We start from the raw sequence: 18,736 nt of genomic DNA, 5'->3' as shown, positions 1-18,736 counted from the left end.
GTATAAATAATATTTGAAGTCAGCCAAAATCTGACAAAATACTCACATGGACTTATTTCAAAATATATGCTAAAAATCCTATGCTCTTTCAGACCAAAGCATATGTGGTAGATAGCAGCTCTGTATAAAAGCTTTGCAGCTGAGATTTTAAATAGCTTTTCAAAAGGAACCCTGTACCATAAATGCTATCAGATGCTTAATTAAAACAACATGAGCAAGGAGCATGTATGCAGTAAATTATGGGGAGGTGTTCTGACATGCTTTATCTATGTAAAGATTTCTATTTTTATGTGAAGCTATTTAGAGATTATTGATTTCAAAATAGATTTGTAACTAAAGAAAGATGCATCGTATTTCAGTTGCTTGGAGTTGAAAATCCTGCCTGGCTGGCTGCCTGCTCTCTTAGATGTTTATTCCAGTGGCTTACAAGTGTATGGAGTGATTCTGTCCTTCTTGTTTTTCTCTCTCTATTTGGCTGAAGGAATTTGTATTCAGGGCCCAGGTCCCATGTCTCTTACCCATGCAGGTAGGCTGATTTTCATGCCTTTGAAGCCCATGAGGCTTTTTGCATGAGTAAGACTTTTGGGTGGGGAAGATCCTTTGCAATATCTTTTGTCAGTTGTTACTGTTTTGTTTCAGAGGGTTAAGCTGTTGTCACAGTGTCAGTGCAGCCTGCTAAGCTGTACATGTGCCTTTGAGTACATGTAATAGAAAACTTCAGCATAAGATTTTTTTATTTTATGCTGTGTGAACATTGAAAGGAAGATTTTAATAAATCAGGGCAAAGCTTGAAGATAGAGATAATACCTTTTATTAGAGCAACCTACAGAATTTGAAAACTTATGCAAGCTTGTGTACCCAAGAGCTTTTCTATTTTTTCAGCCATACCACTTGGTCTAATAAAAGACATTGCCTTTGTCTACAAACCTTGTCCTGCCTATGAACTCTGTTCATCACAGCTACAGCAAAATACAGCTGGATCATTAAAATAATTCAGGCCTTCCTTGCTTAATTATGGAAATTTTTGTGGTTTCCTCAAGTCTAAGCTTTTTGAATCCCAGCACACACAAAATGATGCTATCTGGTTTCTTCTTCTGTAGAGCAGGGTTTCATCACAGGAGTTCAAACTGCTTCACCGATTCCTCATTTTAGAAAGGATATTATAAAGGTAGCCTGCTAAAATTCTTCTGCCATCTGGATTTTAGGGTATTTTGTGGGATATTACTGATGTATGCTATCAGATACCTGGCATGGATGGCCACTGGAAGCAGTCCTATCCTAGTACCTGAGTCAGCATATGATGTGGTGTGATGGTGATGGGAAGCAGATGAAATGGAAGAAGAGGCTAGCAGAATGGAAAGTCTCTGGCTTTGGCTGTGGGGGTGAAACTTTGAATCTTGCTATGTGTCTGGCTGGGTAAGCCCAGTGGTGTAGCCCCTCTAAATGGCAGGAAGCTTGGATGTGGACTTGTTTCAGCTGGAACACCTAGACCCAGAGCTGTCTAAGAGTCCTAAGACCAACCATGCAACAGTTTTTTCAGAGCTATTTAACATACCCTTTAGAGGCCTAAATGTATATGTGTCTTGGATCTGGATTTGTAGTTCTAGGCTACTAGCTTTAAAATAGACCAAGGTTGTGATGATCTGGACCATCTTGAAATGTCCATGGGATAGATAGACATGGCCTTGGAGGACACATCGTGTTCTGCCTTTTGCAGTCCTGGAGTCTTACCAGATCCCTCACTCTGATGCATGTCTCAGCTGCAGACCTGGAGTCTCTCACCCTTGCAGGGACACTGCTCCTTTCCCAAAACTGCAGCCCTTGCTGCCCCTGAGGAGCCTTGCTGCAGGCAGTGCCCTGCCTTCAAAGTGGAATGGGAACAGGTTGATGCTTGAGGGCTGTTTAGTTCTGTGCCCTGTGCTGCCTTCCATCTGCAATTGGGCACGGCTTAAATAGCTGGTAATTACTTGTAAGCCTTTGGTGGCTGGTGCTGGGGCTATTTTAGAAGCTGATTCTCCCTGCATGCCCTGTTGTGGAAGTTGCGGCTGTCTGGAATGGCCCATTGCCCTCTCGCTGTGGTGACCTCCTCTCCTGGGTGTGTTGTGGGGAATTCAGGGGGAGAGCTCTCAGCAATGGCATGCAGTCCCATGGGCTGCCTGCCAGGGCCTAAATTTGGTGACCTTTAGGATATGGCAGAAGATGCATTTGTAAACCTTGGTTATAGTAACTGGGAGACAAGCAGAGAATGCTGGAGGAGGAGGAACATATTTTTTACACACAAGCTGTTTGCTGTTTGTTTGATTTTTATGACCAGCAACTACTAGGTAAATAGCCTAAGAAATGCTGTGACAATTGCAGCTCTTGCTCTTTAATAAAATTTAACACAAAGAAATTATATGGATTTCCTTGAGGAGAGTGAGCACGTGTGTGACACTGAGAGCACTGTGATTTCTAGTGCTAGTTTGGACACTTGCTCTGCTCTCTACTTTGCTGGAGTGGTCTGGTTTCCCTTTTGTAAAAGGAGCACAATCACATTTTAAAAGTGTATCATTGCTGTATCATTACCCATGTAGCTTGTGGGTGGTTGTGTTTCTTCTAAGGAAGAGCAAACAAGCCAAGGCCTGCAGTCCAGCAGTTGTGTGGGTTACACAAGAATGTGGTTTCATGTTATACCTAATTTGGTATCACTGTGGGATGCATCTCCCACCCCGTTCCCCACACCGGCTCTAATGATAGTGTTGTTGAGCTGGGTTCAGCTGACCAGTGGAGGATTACCCAGGTTTTGCTCACCTTTGGTTGGTTGGTTTTGATGGGTGAGGGCTTGGACTGGTGAGCTGAACTGACTCACAGTGGGGCTGTTTCATCACCCCAGCTGGTGCCAGGGAATGCAGTGGGACGTGGGTCTGGCGGGAGGAGCAGACAAGCAGGATTGCCCCAGTGTGCTAATAACAAAATTGGGAAAGGTATCCCTGCTTCCTCACTGCAGGGCCTTCCTGATGAGGACTGTTGGTGGTTTAGTTGTGACAACCAGTACTTGAGAAGGGGTGCTGATGTTTGTGAAGATCTGCTGGTGAATATTTGTATCGCTCATGTTACAGGTTTGCTCTGTCTGAATGTGTCTGACCTACAGAGGACAAAGGATCATCTTTCTACTTTCCTTCCAATTGTTCCTGCTAATATAGCATCAGTTTGAAACTTTGTCTTTGCTTAGAGATCAAATGGCCAGGAACAAGGCTCTTTGGTTTTATTCTGTGGTAAAAGTGGCAAGGTCAGTCCCAGTGGGATTTGTAGTGTTTACCCTGCTGAATTTATCTTTTGTATGAAAGATAGGTTTTCCACGAGCTACATCTAATGCATACTGGTAACTTTAGGGTGAAAAATTACCCCTTTTCATTATTGAAAACAAGGTCTCTGTTTCTAAATGCATTTTCACCACAATGGGTAGGATATCTTTGCAGTTCAACCATGTGGAAAACCCTTCCCAGGTCTCTGTTTTAACATCTCAAAGAACAGCATCTTACTTGACCTGCAAACTCAGATCATTCCACCGGGTACTTTTGCAAGACTTCCTGAGTGGCATTGCATCTCTTCATACCAGGAAACAGACAACTTTCAGGTGAAACAAACCTTGAACTTAAGCAAGCTTTTCTGCCTCTTTCAGAAATAAATAAGCATTTGAAGATGACAACCTCATGGAGCGACCGACTCCAGAATGCAGCAGATCTCCCTGCAAACATGGATGGGCATGCTCTGAAAAAGTACCGTCGGGAAGCCTATCACCGGTAAGTCGTCCATGTAACTCCAAAACTAAGCATAAACCCTACATTTCTCGGTTTTCTGCTTGTTGGTAAAACAGAAAGGTTGTTCCCACCTTCCTTGCAGAAGTGTTGGTAGAAGAGAGCTTAGAAGATGGCACAGTATTGGCCTGCAGGAATTTGCAAACAATCGAGTTGATATACATCTACTAGAGCGAGGGAGAATATGCTTTCTTAATGCAGTTGAAATTGGATTTGGAGATAGAAGCTTTTAAGTCAATAAATACTCAGTGACAGAAGTTTTATAGTGTTTATTGGAGTGCACACCGGGAGAGCAGAGCCTTAGACACTGGAATGCACAAATACGAATAAGGAAGAAATCAAAATCAGAAACTGTTTGAGAATTACAGCTAGTATGATTAATTGTGTGACCACAAGAGCATCTAGGAGCACTAGGCAAGATCTCAGCCTTCTTTTTGGTGGTGGGTGTACCTAAAACCATCTTTGCTGTAAAAGAATTACAGTAATAAAGAAGATAGAGTACAGAATAAAAGGAATGTTATCACTTACTTTATGGTTTGGGAATCACAGTGCAAGCACTAGATTGTTTTGACAAGATCACATTGGGTTGTTGGTTGAGGCAAAAATTCAGTCTCAGCACAGGTTCCAAGCATAGACCATAAAAGATGGATGAAGTCTGTGTCCTTATCAGATGTCTGGACCGTTACAGAGTTAAAACCAGCAGCATCTAGTAATTGTCAGTATTCTATTTGTGGGAGGTGTATCTTCAAAGTTTAGCTGGGTTAATTTGAGAAGTCATGCAGTGTGATGATCAGAGGATATTCAGCAGGAACTGGGGAGATGTATCTCTGAAGTAGAAGCAGAAGAAGAAGTCAAATTTCTCAACCTCATGCTTAAATGCCACGTTCCATTTGTGATTCACATTGGTGGTATTTCTGAGGAAGTGTTTTGAAAGTGTTAGATATCTTTTGATTCTCCAAATGGAATCTAATTTGAGAAAAACGCCTTGGTGCATCATATGATAGGCCAGGTTGTGCAAGTTGCAATGTCTTGTGCTAAGTAATGGATCTTGTGAAGTGTTTCCAAAGCTTTCCAATTTCTAATGAATATGTTTGGGCAACATGCCTTAAGTGGTGGCATTATTTGAATCTCTCTGTCAGCTGGTTTGTCAGATATGGAAGCGTTTAATGAATGTAACTATATATAGCATGTAAGAAGAGAGGGATTTTATACCATTCCCTGACAAAAAATCTTCACCTTCTTGCAGTCATTGACAGGTTTACCTTTGTGCCATAATTTTACTTACAACTTCAGCTGTGTTGCTCCTGATTCAGACTGATGGAAATGAAGTCAGAGTAATGCCTATACTTTTTTTCTAAATATTTTCTTAACATTTGTTATGTCAGGTGCTGACAGTCTGCTAAGTGTTGTACAAGATCTAAAGGAAGCAGTACTTGTCTTTAAGAGCTCACACGTTCAAGTCCTCATCATGTTTACCCTTACTCATGTAAGAAATCTTTACTTCCAGAAAGAATTTCCTTATGGAAGATGAGAGTGCACTCATATAAAGGAGGGTTTCCCACTAGGAGATGGGATCTGATAGTCCAAAGTTAGTCTGTGGTAAAGTTTAAGTACCCCTTTTTAGAATCTAGAAATGTCTTGCTCAAAACATACTGAGCAGAAATGTTGCTAGCAGTTCAGATTTTCATGGAAAGCACAACATTAGAAATACATTAAGGGGAGGCACATTTTTGTTTTGGAATTGCTATCCTCTTTCAAAGAGAGAGAATGAGAGAACCTGATGCCAAGACTGTAGTATAAATCTGTACTATTATTGGCTTTGGTGTACCAGTTTCATGGGAGTTATTTTGATAATCCAGTATTGTAAGAATCTGAAACAACCTCATTCCAGAGGCAGTGTTGTCAGATTTCTATTTCTAGTCTTTTTTGTGGCTGTAGTGTTAACAGATATGATGTTACTTTAAAAAGTGCAAGTAGGGACTGAAGTTATTTCCCCTTGGTGTTTGATATTATATTTTTTAATGTTTTATTAATGGTTCAGATGCAGAATATGTGTGTTGGTCACAGCCATGAGCATGTAAATTTGTTTCACTGAGGTCCAAGTATGCTCTGATTCTTGGATATTGCTGAAGCACTGTAAATTTTATGAAAAAGATAAAAAGAAAAGGCATTAATTTTCTCTTTCTTCTTTTTCATTCTCTTTTTCTCTCAGTCTTTTTTTTTTGTCTCTTTTTCTTCTTACTCCAGCAGCTAAAGAAAAAAATCTCAAAAACATTAATCTAAAGTGACTTAGAAACAAAACCAATAAGAACATTAAATTTAAAACGATTCCTTTTTTTTACCATAAAGCTGGTCACAGTAATTTTTATGGGCCCAATCTGGAAGGCTGGAGGAGCTTGGCAGCTGTGCCACATTTACAGATGAGCATAACTGGGAGTAGCTTTTGCTACCAATGTTGGAAGCCCAGCTGGGCTCAAAGTCATTCATTGGGATTTTCTAAATGCTGCTAGTAATGCTTACTTTTCTGAAGTGTGAAATTTAAAAAACTTGTTTCACTGTTTGTTTGCTTCATGCTTACTTAATTATCAGTGGAGATACCTAGCCCGATTGATTTAGCTTTCTGGTTCTAGTGAAGTACACTAGATTTGGTATGCTTGAATTGTAAATGTTGAAGCAGATAAAATAAGAGGAAAAGTTTCCAAAAGCAAAATAGTTTACCTTAAAAAAAAGTGTTCTCATGGCCATGAAACTTTTAAAAAACTTTTAAAAAATTAACTCTGAAGATGCCACTCTAATAGTCATATTTTACTGTGGTCATTCATACTTGGAATGTGTTTTTTCAGGTGCTGCGCTTCTTATTGTACCATAATTGATGGATGGATGTTCAACATATAATATTGTTGGCAGAAATCCCAGTTGAGACTGGTTTTACTGGTGTAGTGCATACTGACTGAGAGTATGATGGCTGTATCGTAATCATATCTGAATGTCAGAGGCAAGAATGTTCAAGTATTTATAGCTATAAAATCAGAAAAATTCGTTGGAGAGGAGAAGTGGTGGGGTTTTATCTTCAGGGAATTTCTGACAGCTTTAACAAAGGCTTTTGGTTAGCTGGTGTTGCTGTCAGCCACAGACCTTGTTATACAACATCGTTGGCGCCTGTTGGAGGTGAGGTTGAAGATGAATTAATATACAAGCTACATGTTACTCATTCTCTAGCAGAGGTCACTGGTAAGAGGATACTGCATTACTGTGCTATTGGCAACATACATTTTAATTCAGAAATAAAAGGGATGTGTAGCTTTTGCTTAGTGTGTGTGGTTGTGAGGCCACCTCCCCTGTGTGCTGCTTGTTGACTTTTCCGGGTAGGGGATAATCACTAGATCATTTGTTCTGGAGGAGTACTGTCATTTAATGTGATTGTAATTAGGCAAGAACTAGATTGACTCTGAGCCACCAAATTGCCCTAGTGTCTATTTTTTAACTTGGAGTGAGCACTTCTAGGCACCCTCTGGATTATCTCACATAGCTCTTTAGCGTTTAAATAGCAACCACATCTAGTTAAAGCAAATAATGGAAAAAGTTGGTGTTCCATCCACTCTTGTTACTGACAGTTACCAAGATCCAGGAAACAGGTATTTGCACTTATATTTATTTATCTGTGGTTTTGGTTTAACAGGGCAGTGAGGCTGAAATGGCCTTTTTGTAAAACATACAGACCCTGAGATGCTTTTACAGAATAATTGAGAATAATTTTGCATGAGAGTAATTTGAGATTTCTCATCCTGGACGTGGGGTTTCTGTTGTCATTTTAGTTGGGTTTTTTCTTGCTCTCTTGTTTACTGGCTAGCACAGGGCATGTGGCATCATGATTCCTAATCCTAATTCTCCTGCTGACTGGTGATAGAGTATTGAACAAGTTATTTCACTGGTTTGTGCTTCAGTTTACTTTCAAAGCATCTTATGGTGGTGATATGAGTTAAGTGATTTTAGCTGTTGCTACACACTAAGATTCTGGATTAAAAAATGGTATATACTTGAATAATGATACAGCAAAAGGATTGCCAGTCTGTTGTTTTGATTTCATGGGTTAAAGATGTATTTTATCTTGTTCAAATTTGTAGACTCTGAGCTATTCACTGCTAATCTTGTTTCTTCACTTTATTGTTACTGGGTCATCAGTGATTGCAAACAGGTGGAAATGTTATATAAACAAGGCTGTGAGATTTGAAACTATTAATCTTTTTGGGTGGCTGTATATGAAGTCTCTTTAAGATTATCCATTCACTGAAGTGGCAAATAAGAAAACAATCATTACCAGTCTGAAAATGCTCTTTTCATCAGCCACCTTCAGACAGGCAGTACGTGGTATTTCCATGTAACTGTGGTAGCTCAGTAGGCTCTGCTGGCCATGGTTTGTCCTCATGTGTCTGAGCAGCCTCTTTGGACTCGTGTGGTGACATGTGTGTAACAGAGGGCAGCATGTGGCTCTCTGCATTTCTTTTCCTTTAGTGCTTTAGTCATTGGAGGAGCGAGAGGGAGTGTTAAGTCTGCAGAATGGGTGAGCTTATGAGAAAGCACAACACTTGCCAAATTAATAATAAAGAAATTACATTGAAAATGTCCCATGATCCCTAGCTTTAATAGTTTCATGGAGCAGACGAGTGTTATTTTGGGATGGAATCCATATGTGAGCTTCTTGGCACTTTGCTGTTGCCTGGAAAGAAAACCCAAACAATGGAAACAGAAATGGCCAAGGCTATCTCTTTCCATCTGATTACTGCTGAATTTCAGAGGCAAGTGCTCATAGTTGTGTTGCCCCTTTTTTGTCCCCCCTGTTTGATACTGTTTCATCTTTCTGAAGTCATCTTGAGCCTGAACACTATCTCTAAATACAGTTATAAATATTCAGAATATTCTTCTTTCGTTGAAAACGGAATAAAATACAACTCTGAAAATCTAGCATTGTAAAAAATAAGACCAAAATGGTACGATAAATAATAATATATAGAATGGGCAATACCTGCCTAAAGAGGTGAGACTCAGCGAAAGAATTATTTCATTGGTTTTAAAAATTAAAAGCAGTTTATTTTTTATCTTCTCTAAGACAGATACCAAAGTATCCATCACCCGAAGACAAGACATTTTGATAATATGTTAGTATCTTCTTAAGGTTGCTCTCATAAGTTGTACCAGATAAGTAAGGTCAGTGGGGGAGTTCGTTGCTGTCGGTGAAAGGCACCTGTAACCAGAACTGTAATGTCATGCAGTGAGACAAGTCCCCAGGCAGACCACATCTGGGGACTAGTGAGTGATACTGTGAACATCAAGTTGTCATAACAGTAGTGGGATGCTTATTTCATTATTCATCTTCTTTAAGAGGCCATGGGGAACTTGGGCGTGGGAGACTGTTAAAAGCTAATCAATTTAGGTTTTTTTGTTTCTTTTTAACTCTTCTATCTTATTAAAGAATGGAAGTTGTCCATAAAGTGAAGATTAACCAAAGTTCCTAAACTCTGAGTAAGCAGGAATCTGAGCCTTCTGGCTAGTTAGTCCCTGTTTTGTGGCTGGCTCGAACCCAACTGTGCACCACAGTCTTTTTAAAACACACATGTAGGTCATGCTTAGCCAGCTCCACTGTATTTGCTGTTCCATGCAGCACTGTTGCAAGGTTCTTTGTATTTATTTGATTTCCAGTGAAGCGTACTGCCCTGACAAAAAAAATACTAATTGCTACAAGGTATTTCTAGACACATTTGGAAAATTATTATGAAGTGCTCTGTTCCAGAAACGTTGCCTGATATTCATTTTCATTTTCTCGCTGTGAGGAGTTGTGAGCCATGTGCCAAGTTTCTCCTCAGTTGTAAAGTTCTGTGCATTTTGTTTATTTTGTTGATCAAACTACAAGACTATTATACATGCAAATTTCATACAGGGCACAGAATTCTTTTGAGATTTTGCACAAATAAAATAAAAGCATTTCTCCCTCTCTGCGTTTGCTCCAGCGTTAGTTGAGTAGAGTTGGGATTTAGGTTCTTGCTTCAGAATTGTTTGACAAGAACAGTAACAAAACCAAGATCAGTTCTCTTGTAAAAATATAAAGGACTGTGAATTGCAGTGTTGAGGATATCAGGGCTCTGTGACTCCACTAATGCATGCTCAGCAGTTCCTTCTTCCTTGCAATACAACATATTTTTCTCTTACCCAGCACAATTTGTAGAGCTCAAAAAGAAAATAAATACTGTAATCATTGAGAGCCTTCTGCTGTGGCCAAGCTACAGGGTTTAATCTTTGAGGAAGAACTCATTAGGGAGGAAACATGCTCAAGGTTTTCCTAAAACAGCTCTTCAAGTCCCATTTTTCTAAAGGTGTGGATCTGTGCCAGGCTAAGCCACCCCAAGTCCAGGCACTGCTCCCCCAGTCCCAGCTGTGCTGTGTGCTGGCTCAGGGAGCCCATGGAACTGGAATATGGTCCCTCAATCGCCTTCCCCACAAGCTCCACACCTTGGGTCGCTCCAGCCGCACCACACAGGGAGTGCAAAACGTGGGAGACTCACCGGAATATTCCTCAAAGCAGAAACGTAAAGCTTGGGTTTTCATCAGGAGGAAAGGATGAAGGCAAGACAAAGGCAGTGTCCTATTTAAAGAGGTGCTTGGGTGCAGACGTTCGTGGAGCTGGGTTTAGGCAAGACCCATTTCTGCCTCTCAGCACAAGGAATGCAGAGAGTGTTCTCATGCTGTGCTTGTAATTTGTTTTGTCTTACTGCCCAGAGCTGCTAAATTTTTAGACCAGCTTAATTTTTAACTCCAGTGCTCCTAGTTAAAGTGACTATTTTCTGAATGGAAAAAAACAAACTCAGGGGAAGGGAAAGTGTGACTTCTTCTGATTCTGGCAAGTGGAAAAATTATTCTGGATTGAAACTTCCTCGCCTAAAAATGTTGGATCATTTTAGTTTTCCTCTTATTCTGACATCATCTCTACTGTTTGTAATCTGGAAGCTTCTTTGATTTTTATTTTTCTAGATGAGCTGTAAAAAACTTATCTTTTCCTTTCAAGACTAGAGGATCTTTTCTCTCAGGTGATTGGGGTTCTTAGGGTCCTCATGTTGTTTTTGCTTTATAGTCATTAAAAGCAACTCTTGTCATTTCTCTATATCACGTCCTCTGAGGAGACATTACAGTTTTGTAGCCAACAGACACAATGTCAGGTTGGATGGGGTTTTGAGTAACCTGATCTGGTGAAAAGTGTCCCTGCCCATGGCAAGGGGGTTGGAATGTGATGATCTTTAAGATCCCTTCCAACCCAAATCATTCTGTGATTCTGTGATTTGACCAGCATTTTTGTCATCAGGGTGAGTGTACCTTCAGTTAGGATTCAAGAACAGCTTTGAAATGGGCTAAGTCTGCACCTTCTGGGAAGCACCTGGCTCTTCCCAGAAACTGTCCTGGTTATTTAATCTCAACTTTTTATCTTCAGTTTCTAGCATGCTGCAGATATTTACTACATTGAGTAAAGCTCCTGAATTAAGGTGGGTAGTTTCTGGGAATAAATATTTGTAAGCACCTTCTTAGTCTCTTGTGTCTGGGGGAGCACTGTGCGTGAGAGGTGTCTTTATCAGGATTTAGAGGTGAGGTCCTGAGTACCTACAAAGTACCCCGATATTTGTCTGGGCTTTCACAAGAGAACTGAAATTGGTTCAATTTTTTTTTTGCCACTGTTTAGTCTGCTGTTTAATCTTCCAAGGTGTATGCAAGTTTAAATTGATTAAAGTGTTCTCATTTCCTGTCCTGAACATGTTGTGTAATAGCCTTCTTTAGCTTTTTTAAATATTTGCTGTGCTTCATTCCAGCACTGGTGGATGAAGTAATTACCGTGTCAGATCAGTCTGTAGGATGCCTTGAAATCTGCTGGGTCCTGAGCACTGCTGGGGCATGATTAGACCCTGCCATGTGCAGATTTTAGGTCATAGGCAATATTTACAAACTAATGGAGAAAGAGAGATCTTCGCCAGCTGTTACCAAGAGGGGGCTGGTATAGTAATTTAAGTGTTTCAGTTGTTAGACTTCTTTTGGAACAAAAATATGCTAATAGATGTTGTTTGTTTCATTGCGTTCAGTAAACATTGCCAGATCTCCTGTATCAACTCGTGCTGGGATCAGTGTGTGCTGGTTTGGTTTTTTTTTCAGTCCCAGGGTTCAGTTTGTAAATACTATAAAAACAAGCAATGAAAAACTGTCAGAGGCTTAGAGATCTTTCCACGGTTTTTGGTCAGTTCGGTGTCGTCATCATCTAAACATAGACAGGCTGGACTGGAAGAGATCTCTTGGGTCACAGCTCCCTTGTTTTTGCCTTTCACAGGCACTGCCGTATTACCCTTTTTATAAGCGCATTCAGCTCTGCCTTAGTACTTGTGGGTTTTGTCCTCATTTGGGACACTCCTTAAATGTTGCAATTCTGGAATGTTCTTCTGAACTTCCTTAAATTTCCCTTCTTATTCCTGTCCTGATTAGACGGTCAGAAAACTGTGCTCCGGGGGTTAAGCCTAAAGGCTAGAGTAGAACTGGACTCTGCAGGTTAGGCAAAAAATGTTGCTAGTGTCTCCCAGAGGAATGTTATTCCTTAAAGCTCTACACTCTCAGAAACAAGCTGCACAAACATGAGATCAGAAATTATGTGCTTGAATTAGCTAATAAATAATGCTTCCTGGCATCAGCAACAGCACGTAATCATCCTCATTATAGAATGTATGAGACTGTATTTAGTACTAAATAGCATTTCACATTGGCCTCTTGTAAATCAGAGCTATCTCCATGTTAAAAGATAAACATGGATTCAGACTGCAGATTCGGGTAATTTGCTCCACCTACTCAAAAGCCAGCTATTTCAGGAGAGAATTTGAGTGAATTACAAGCCCATCTCATATTTCCAAAAGTCATTTCTTTACCAGTTTCCAGTTCTTATCCCATCACTTTGTCTTGTTTAGGTAATACATAAATCTATCAGAAAAGAGCGTCATCTATAACCTCCGAGGCCCCTTAGTGACAAGCCCCATTGTCAAAGGCAGGCACTTTGCCAGGAAACAGTGACTCCCAGAGAGAGTGTGCAAGGTTAGGGGGAAAGTATACTATTGCCAGAGTAACTGTATTCCAAGTGGATTTGTGTGGAACAACAACGATATCCAGTGACTGGTTAAATTAGCCACAGATGTGTTTTCTAGAACACTGTCCAAGAAGATATACAGTGCTTTAGGGCTTGGTTCAGACATAATGATCTTCTGAAGTCAAATCAGATCCAAGCAAAATTGCATCGGTACCAGGGAAGCTTTAAAGGAATTCTGTAATATGATTCAGACAAGTAGATGAATCAGACTGCTGCGAACTAAGCAAGGAGCACATCAGTGAGAGATGAGGTAAGAGGACTCACATACAAGTTTGATGTTGGCAGTTTGCTGTTAAAATCTGAGCTGTGGATTGACAGGGCAGTGAAACGGGCATGTTGTGCCGGCCACCTGCCTGGAACGTGCATGCGGAGGAGAATCTCCCAGTGGCTTTTTTCAGCCTTTCAAAACGTACGGGTGCTTGGCTGTGCACTTGCCGTCTCCATTGCTGTCTCGCTGTCCCTGTGCCACTCCTCCCACCCGGCAGGGCTGCCGATTGCGGATTTTAAGAGGATAATGACTCCGCTGAGGGCAATGCACTTATTAAATATTTGGAGAATTTTCACTTACTGAAATCCGAGTACAAGTGAAGGCTCTGGGACTTTTCTCATACTGGAGAATTTTGTCTTGGCATCACAGCTCAAGCAGTACATGGGATTTCTGTCTGAGATGGGTGTTGAAAAGCTCAGCTTCCCTCCCACAGATGAGTTCTGACTCTTGTTCTTTAAGTTCAGATAAGACAGACAGTGGAGAGAAGTCCTGTTGAATTACAGATCTGCTATATGGTTTAAAGTTCTAGGGAAACATAAGCAGCTTAGTTACTCTTGTTGGAACAGGAATCAAGAAAAGCTTTTGTTGTGTTCTCTGACCTATTTCTTTACCATCTTATGTACTTGAAATAAATTGAGTATGATGTATTAAAATGTTATCTAAAAAGTCCTGGAAGTATCCAGCTTAGATTCTCATTGCAATGAGCATTAATAGTAAAAGTAGAATTTACAAAATAGCAGTTTTGTAGATGAGTTGCAGAGAAGTTATAAATAAAAAGAAAAATTTTCACAATAGAAATGGTATATTCTTATGTATGAAAATTTTTCTTATTTGCTCTTTTTCAGAACTTTATTAAATGTTTTTATTGTTTATTTACTTATTTCTTTATGGTTTTAATGCTGTTGGTGTAAATGTGGAAACAGACATGTTTAGATCTGCTTTGAATTTCCAGATATAGTTCCAAAGAGGATTCAAATGTAAATTTATTCACAGAAATATTATTTTGTTATTTTCCTTGTTACCTCATTGTTTTAATCAGGCAAATTATATTGCTTCGTACCCACTGCTTCCAGATTTGTATCCTTTGAGGTCTGAATTCTGCTTCAGGAGATTTTGCAATTCTATTCTTAGGAATTTTTGCAGGTCACATGCAAAGCCGTGTGTGTGTGTGCATGCATGCGTGTATGTCTTTGGACAGCATACCAATAATTAGAATAACTCTGCAAAGTCATGGCTTTGCTTCAGGAGGACTCATGGCAAAAAATGGGACTTGCCTCTGTTTTCAGGTATATTTTCTGATTTTGACCTACAAGAGCAAGACATCCTGACAGCTGGCAAAATGTAATTGTTCTAAAACATGAGTATTTTGAAAATGCTCATAACTATGGTGATATTTCTTCTCTCTTTTCAGGGTCTTTGTAAACAGAAGTTTAGCCATGGAAAAGATAAAGTGCTTTGGTTTTGATATGGATTATACACTTGCTGGTGAGTATCTTCTTAATTTCTTTGATCACTGAGTTAGTTTGGAATATTACCTCTTGCTGAACAAAAAACAGTTACTGTTGGGCTACTCCATTTAGCAGGTGCTTTTTCTATTAGCAAATGTATCTTTCACTATTCATTGCACTTTCATTTTAGGTGTTTCCCTTAAATTTTTGTCTCAAGCCATGCTACTGTAGTACAGTTTCAAATGATTATGGGTGTCAAGGAAACCAAAGCTTAATAAGTCTGATTTCTTCCTTAAATTCCACGATATTTTGATAATGCCCCTTGTGCATGCTTGGCTTTGAATAACAAGGTGGTTTCTTTTATCCTTTATGCATATAGCAGCTATACCTTTAGCCAGTACATTCTCCTGTGTCCTGGGAAGGTCATTTTTGAATAGGATTTTCTCCTTCCCTCTCTCAGTTGACCACATCAATGACTTGTTTTCAGAAGAGGCATGGCAGGGGGAGTGCCTTCTGTCAGCTGAACAAGTTAATTTAGAAAGCTTTGCCCATTCTTTATGACAGATAAGCTTTGGGAGATTGCATAATTGATTAGTTTCATAAAATTGTTTGCATGACTTCTCCATCTTTCAATTATTCAACAGGCAAGTTTGCTGAGACTTTTGACGAGAGGGGATAAAGCTACCATTTTCTGCATAGTCAGACTTGCATGATGTTATGTACTTTAAGGAAGGAAGAGATAAAAAGCTTGCTTCCTAGGTTATAATATCACACGGGCTGTCACTTTGGATGTCATGTACAATCCTACCTTCTTTCTGATTACCATTTCCAGTGTTGTGGACAAAAAGTTCCTATCACCCTTGATGTTTCGATTTAGAACTGTTGTGTATATGAACTGAGAAAATATGAGGTAGAGTGTCAGGGTCACCTAATAATAGGTTAATGCAGTATGTCAGCTATGGTCATCTAGTTATGCGTACTGAGAAGGAATGAGAGATGAGTAATGTGGCTGGGGACAGTGTGAGGGTCACAGGAGCCAGGGTCAGAGGCTAAGTGAAGGGCAGGAAGGTTTCTGTAGGTTCCTGGTTCAACACGATGCTGCAAGGAGCAGTTTCAGAGACTGTGGCAGGTAATTGCAGTTTATATTTTTAAGTTTATACTTTTAAGCAGCTATCCATGAGGAAGTATTTACAAATAAAAGGTTTAGTTGCTCACCACCTTATATACATCTGTTTACAGCTCCTGCCACTTTTTAAGTCATGAACTATGTTGTTGCTAATCTGTGCTGGATATGATTGCAGGCGCGTGCTTTCAGTTTGTGTTTCCCAGCTGTGACAGCCTTGTAACAGTGCCTTTAAGGACTGCATGAAAAACAGTTGTTCAAGAATAAATACTTAAAGAAAAAAAGAAAAAAGTTGTGGGTTTCACTTCAGTAACAGAAAAACAACTTCTGTGCCTTTTGCAAACTGGTGACGCTTCCCAAGGACTCAGGTGGTCCCAGTGGGGCTGGTGTGGAGCATGAAGTGTGTTGCTAACAGAAGGAGAGCTTCAGCACTGTCCTCACTTATCCAACTGTTCATTTTACTCAAATGTTGCTTGTTCCTGTAAACATAGAGCAAATGTGTTGTTATCTGCAAAACAATGCTTGGTTTGGTGAAAGGAAAAAATGTGAATGTTTTAAGCATCCTAAAACAGTACCGGGGACATGAAAACCTGGGGCTTCCAAGGCTGTAAGATCACAGTGCTACAGTTAAGCAGGCAAAGTCAGTGTGTTCAGGGGAATTCAGTGACAGGGTATGATGCAGAAGAAGAAATGGGATGTGGTCTGAGCAGAAAACTGGAAATCTGGACCACTCTGGAATAAACTGCTGACCTGTGACTTCCTCTGTGGTACAAAAGACATAATAGTTGCAGATCATTTTACATGGAGTTGTGAGAATGTAATTAGGTTGGAAAGCCATTTGCAGATGAAAAGCATTATGCCTGGTAAGTACTACTTCCCTTTTTTTCACTCGACTGGGAAATTAACATACCAAATTATCTGTTTAGTTTCTTATGTCTCAGTCACCATTTCTTCTCCATGTGAGCTTTTATTATCTGACCATTATTTGCTATATATAACTGTTGCATACAAGAAAAAATACTTATTCAGTGTAGGGGCTTTAAAGAGTATAGTGTTGGAATATGATTACAATTATAACAGATTAATTGGAAATGAAATGAAGAAGTGGGACAAGTGAAGTGTTACAGTAGTAAGTTGTAGTGCATTCATTAGATCCTGTTGTGTTTTCTCTTTGAGCACGTTATCCTTTACCCACCCTTTCACATGCTACTTGTGCTACTTGTCTTGATTAAAAAAGAAAAAAAACCCACCAATGTAAAAAGCCAGTTTATGTGTAATTTAACATCTGGAAATGGTATCTGCATACCAGATGGTGCATGCTGAGCAGAAGCCTTTTGGAGACCATTCAAAATACATAAATAGGCCAAGGAAAAGAACAGAAGCATCTCAGAAGTGTGATCAGCTCCTCATCTAGTTTTCTGCATTTGTACTTTCAGACATTGCTAAATCACTTTTCTGTAACGTTTAAAAATATTCCAAACACAGTCTTCCTATTCAGTGGTTGAAGGCAGGCAGAGTCACTGACCCTGCCAAAATCTATGTGACACTTTTTTGCTCGTTCTCTGTTGTGAGCTTTCCCATCAGATATAGACTGATGACATTCATCTCACAGTTGACAGTCATACACTTCGACATCTCAGAAGAATGATTTTTTGGAACTACCTATCTTGTAAAGAGGTACTCTTGTCACTCATCTCTCTCTTTTCTTCCCAAATCAATGGTCACTGATAGCACCAAAAGTCTTCCTTAGGAGGTGGTTCAGTATCAGAGAAGTCAGAATCATTTGATGTATTTTGAACTTTAGAAGCTTGAGACAGTTTTATTCTTGTACCTTATGAATTTAAGGACGCAAACCTACTTACAATAATGCTGTTTTCTCTCTAGGATAATCTAATTTTGGTCAAGACGTGGCATTTCCATTTTGAAGTATATTGTAACAGCTACTACGCACATGCTGCTGTGATTGTGTGTCCTACTACTAGCATGTCTGAGAATGTCAGCTTGCCAACTGAGAGCAGTTTTAGTATCATGATGTTACGTTGCACATAAAATAAAATTTCATGCGTTATTATATAGTATGTATTATATAGTAGTATTTCTTAGATCTATTACATTAAAGGATTACTTAACTCAGAATTGAAAAAAAAATTCAAGGTTGCCTGATACAGCATTGCCACGGTGGTTTTGTTTGCTTTCAAGTCAAAATTAGGTTAAACTTAATTTTTGTGAATAACTCCTGTGTTCTCTCGTTGTGTTTGTCTCTTTCCCTGCATAGGGTTGAGAAATACTGCTAATGGCTGGGTTGGGCAAACAAAGTCTTTTTTGGCTTGAAGAACCTGAAGGTTTTAGCCTTTTCTTCTGAGAAATGATGAAATTGCTGAATTCGTAGTCACTGTGATTACAGCTAGAATTAATTTTCACTGCTGGGAAAGTAAAATGAAAACAAATTGAAATAACTCTCAGAGGTTTTAGATTCCTTGTTTTGCTATAAAGGATTGCTGTTGTATCCTCATGGGGTGAATAAGATCTCCTACATGTATGGAAACTCTCAAGTCTCTCTAAGGTTAATGTGCTGGATACAAGAGGCTCAGAAATATGTGCTATGTATGAAGCTGGCTGTCCCCTTCCTATTCAATCTGTTTGGGAATCACATTTAGTACATAAAAGAGTGTTTCTTTTAAGCTAGGTGTTATTGGAGGCAATTTGAAGGAGGAGGAAGAACAGCAGGGTTTGACTGTGGTTTGTGTGCTTAGTTAAATAGTTGTGCTTAAAATCTTGGAGGGCTTGACGCAAGCAAGAGTCATCAGCTATTTCAGCCCTTGCTGTTAGCAGAGGTCAGGACAAGTTTCTCTGATGTTACACAGCCCTTCATTCTCTGCCTCTGGTCTTGCTGCCTGCCAGCCAGAGAGTGATGCTGTGCCGGTTCCCCAGGGTGCCTTC

General features: G+C 39.7%; 1 protein-coding gene across 3 annotated transcripts in view; it reads left to right on the top strand.

Annotated features, from left to right (window-relative positions):
* The window catches only part of NT5C2 (5'-nucleotidase, cytosolic II), a 60,437-nt gene that overhangs the window by 15,142 nt on the left and 26,559 nt on the right, over positions 1 to 18,736 (top strand). Inside the window, exons 2-3 of one of the 3 annotated variants that reach the window (XM_029958475.1) lie at positions 3,660 to 3,782; positions 14,637 to 14,710. In XM_029958475.1, the coding sequence (XP_029814335.1) occupies positions 3,682 to 3,782; positions 14,637 to 14,710 (175 nt within the window). In that variant the 5' untranslated portion in view covers positions 3,660 to 3,681. Of the gene's footprint in view, positions 1 to 3,659; positions 3,783 to 13,047; positions 13,208 to 14,636; positions 14,711 to 18,736 lie in introns of those variants that run through there. The other 2 variants (XM_018069275.2, XM_025894782.2) reach the window with 2 other exon arrangements.

The sequence above is a fragment of the Manacus vitellinus genome, unplaced genomic scaffold, assembly GCF_001715985.3.
Source record: "Manacus vitellinus isolate BGI_N305 unplaced genomic scaffold, ASM171598v3 scaffold_15_pilon, whole genome shotgun sequence".
Taxonomy (NCBI): Eukaryota; Metazoa; Chordata; class Aves; order Passeriformes; family Pipridae; genus Manacus; species Manacus vitellinus.
This window is presented reverse-complemented; position numbering and strand designations above follow the sequence as displayed.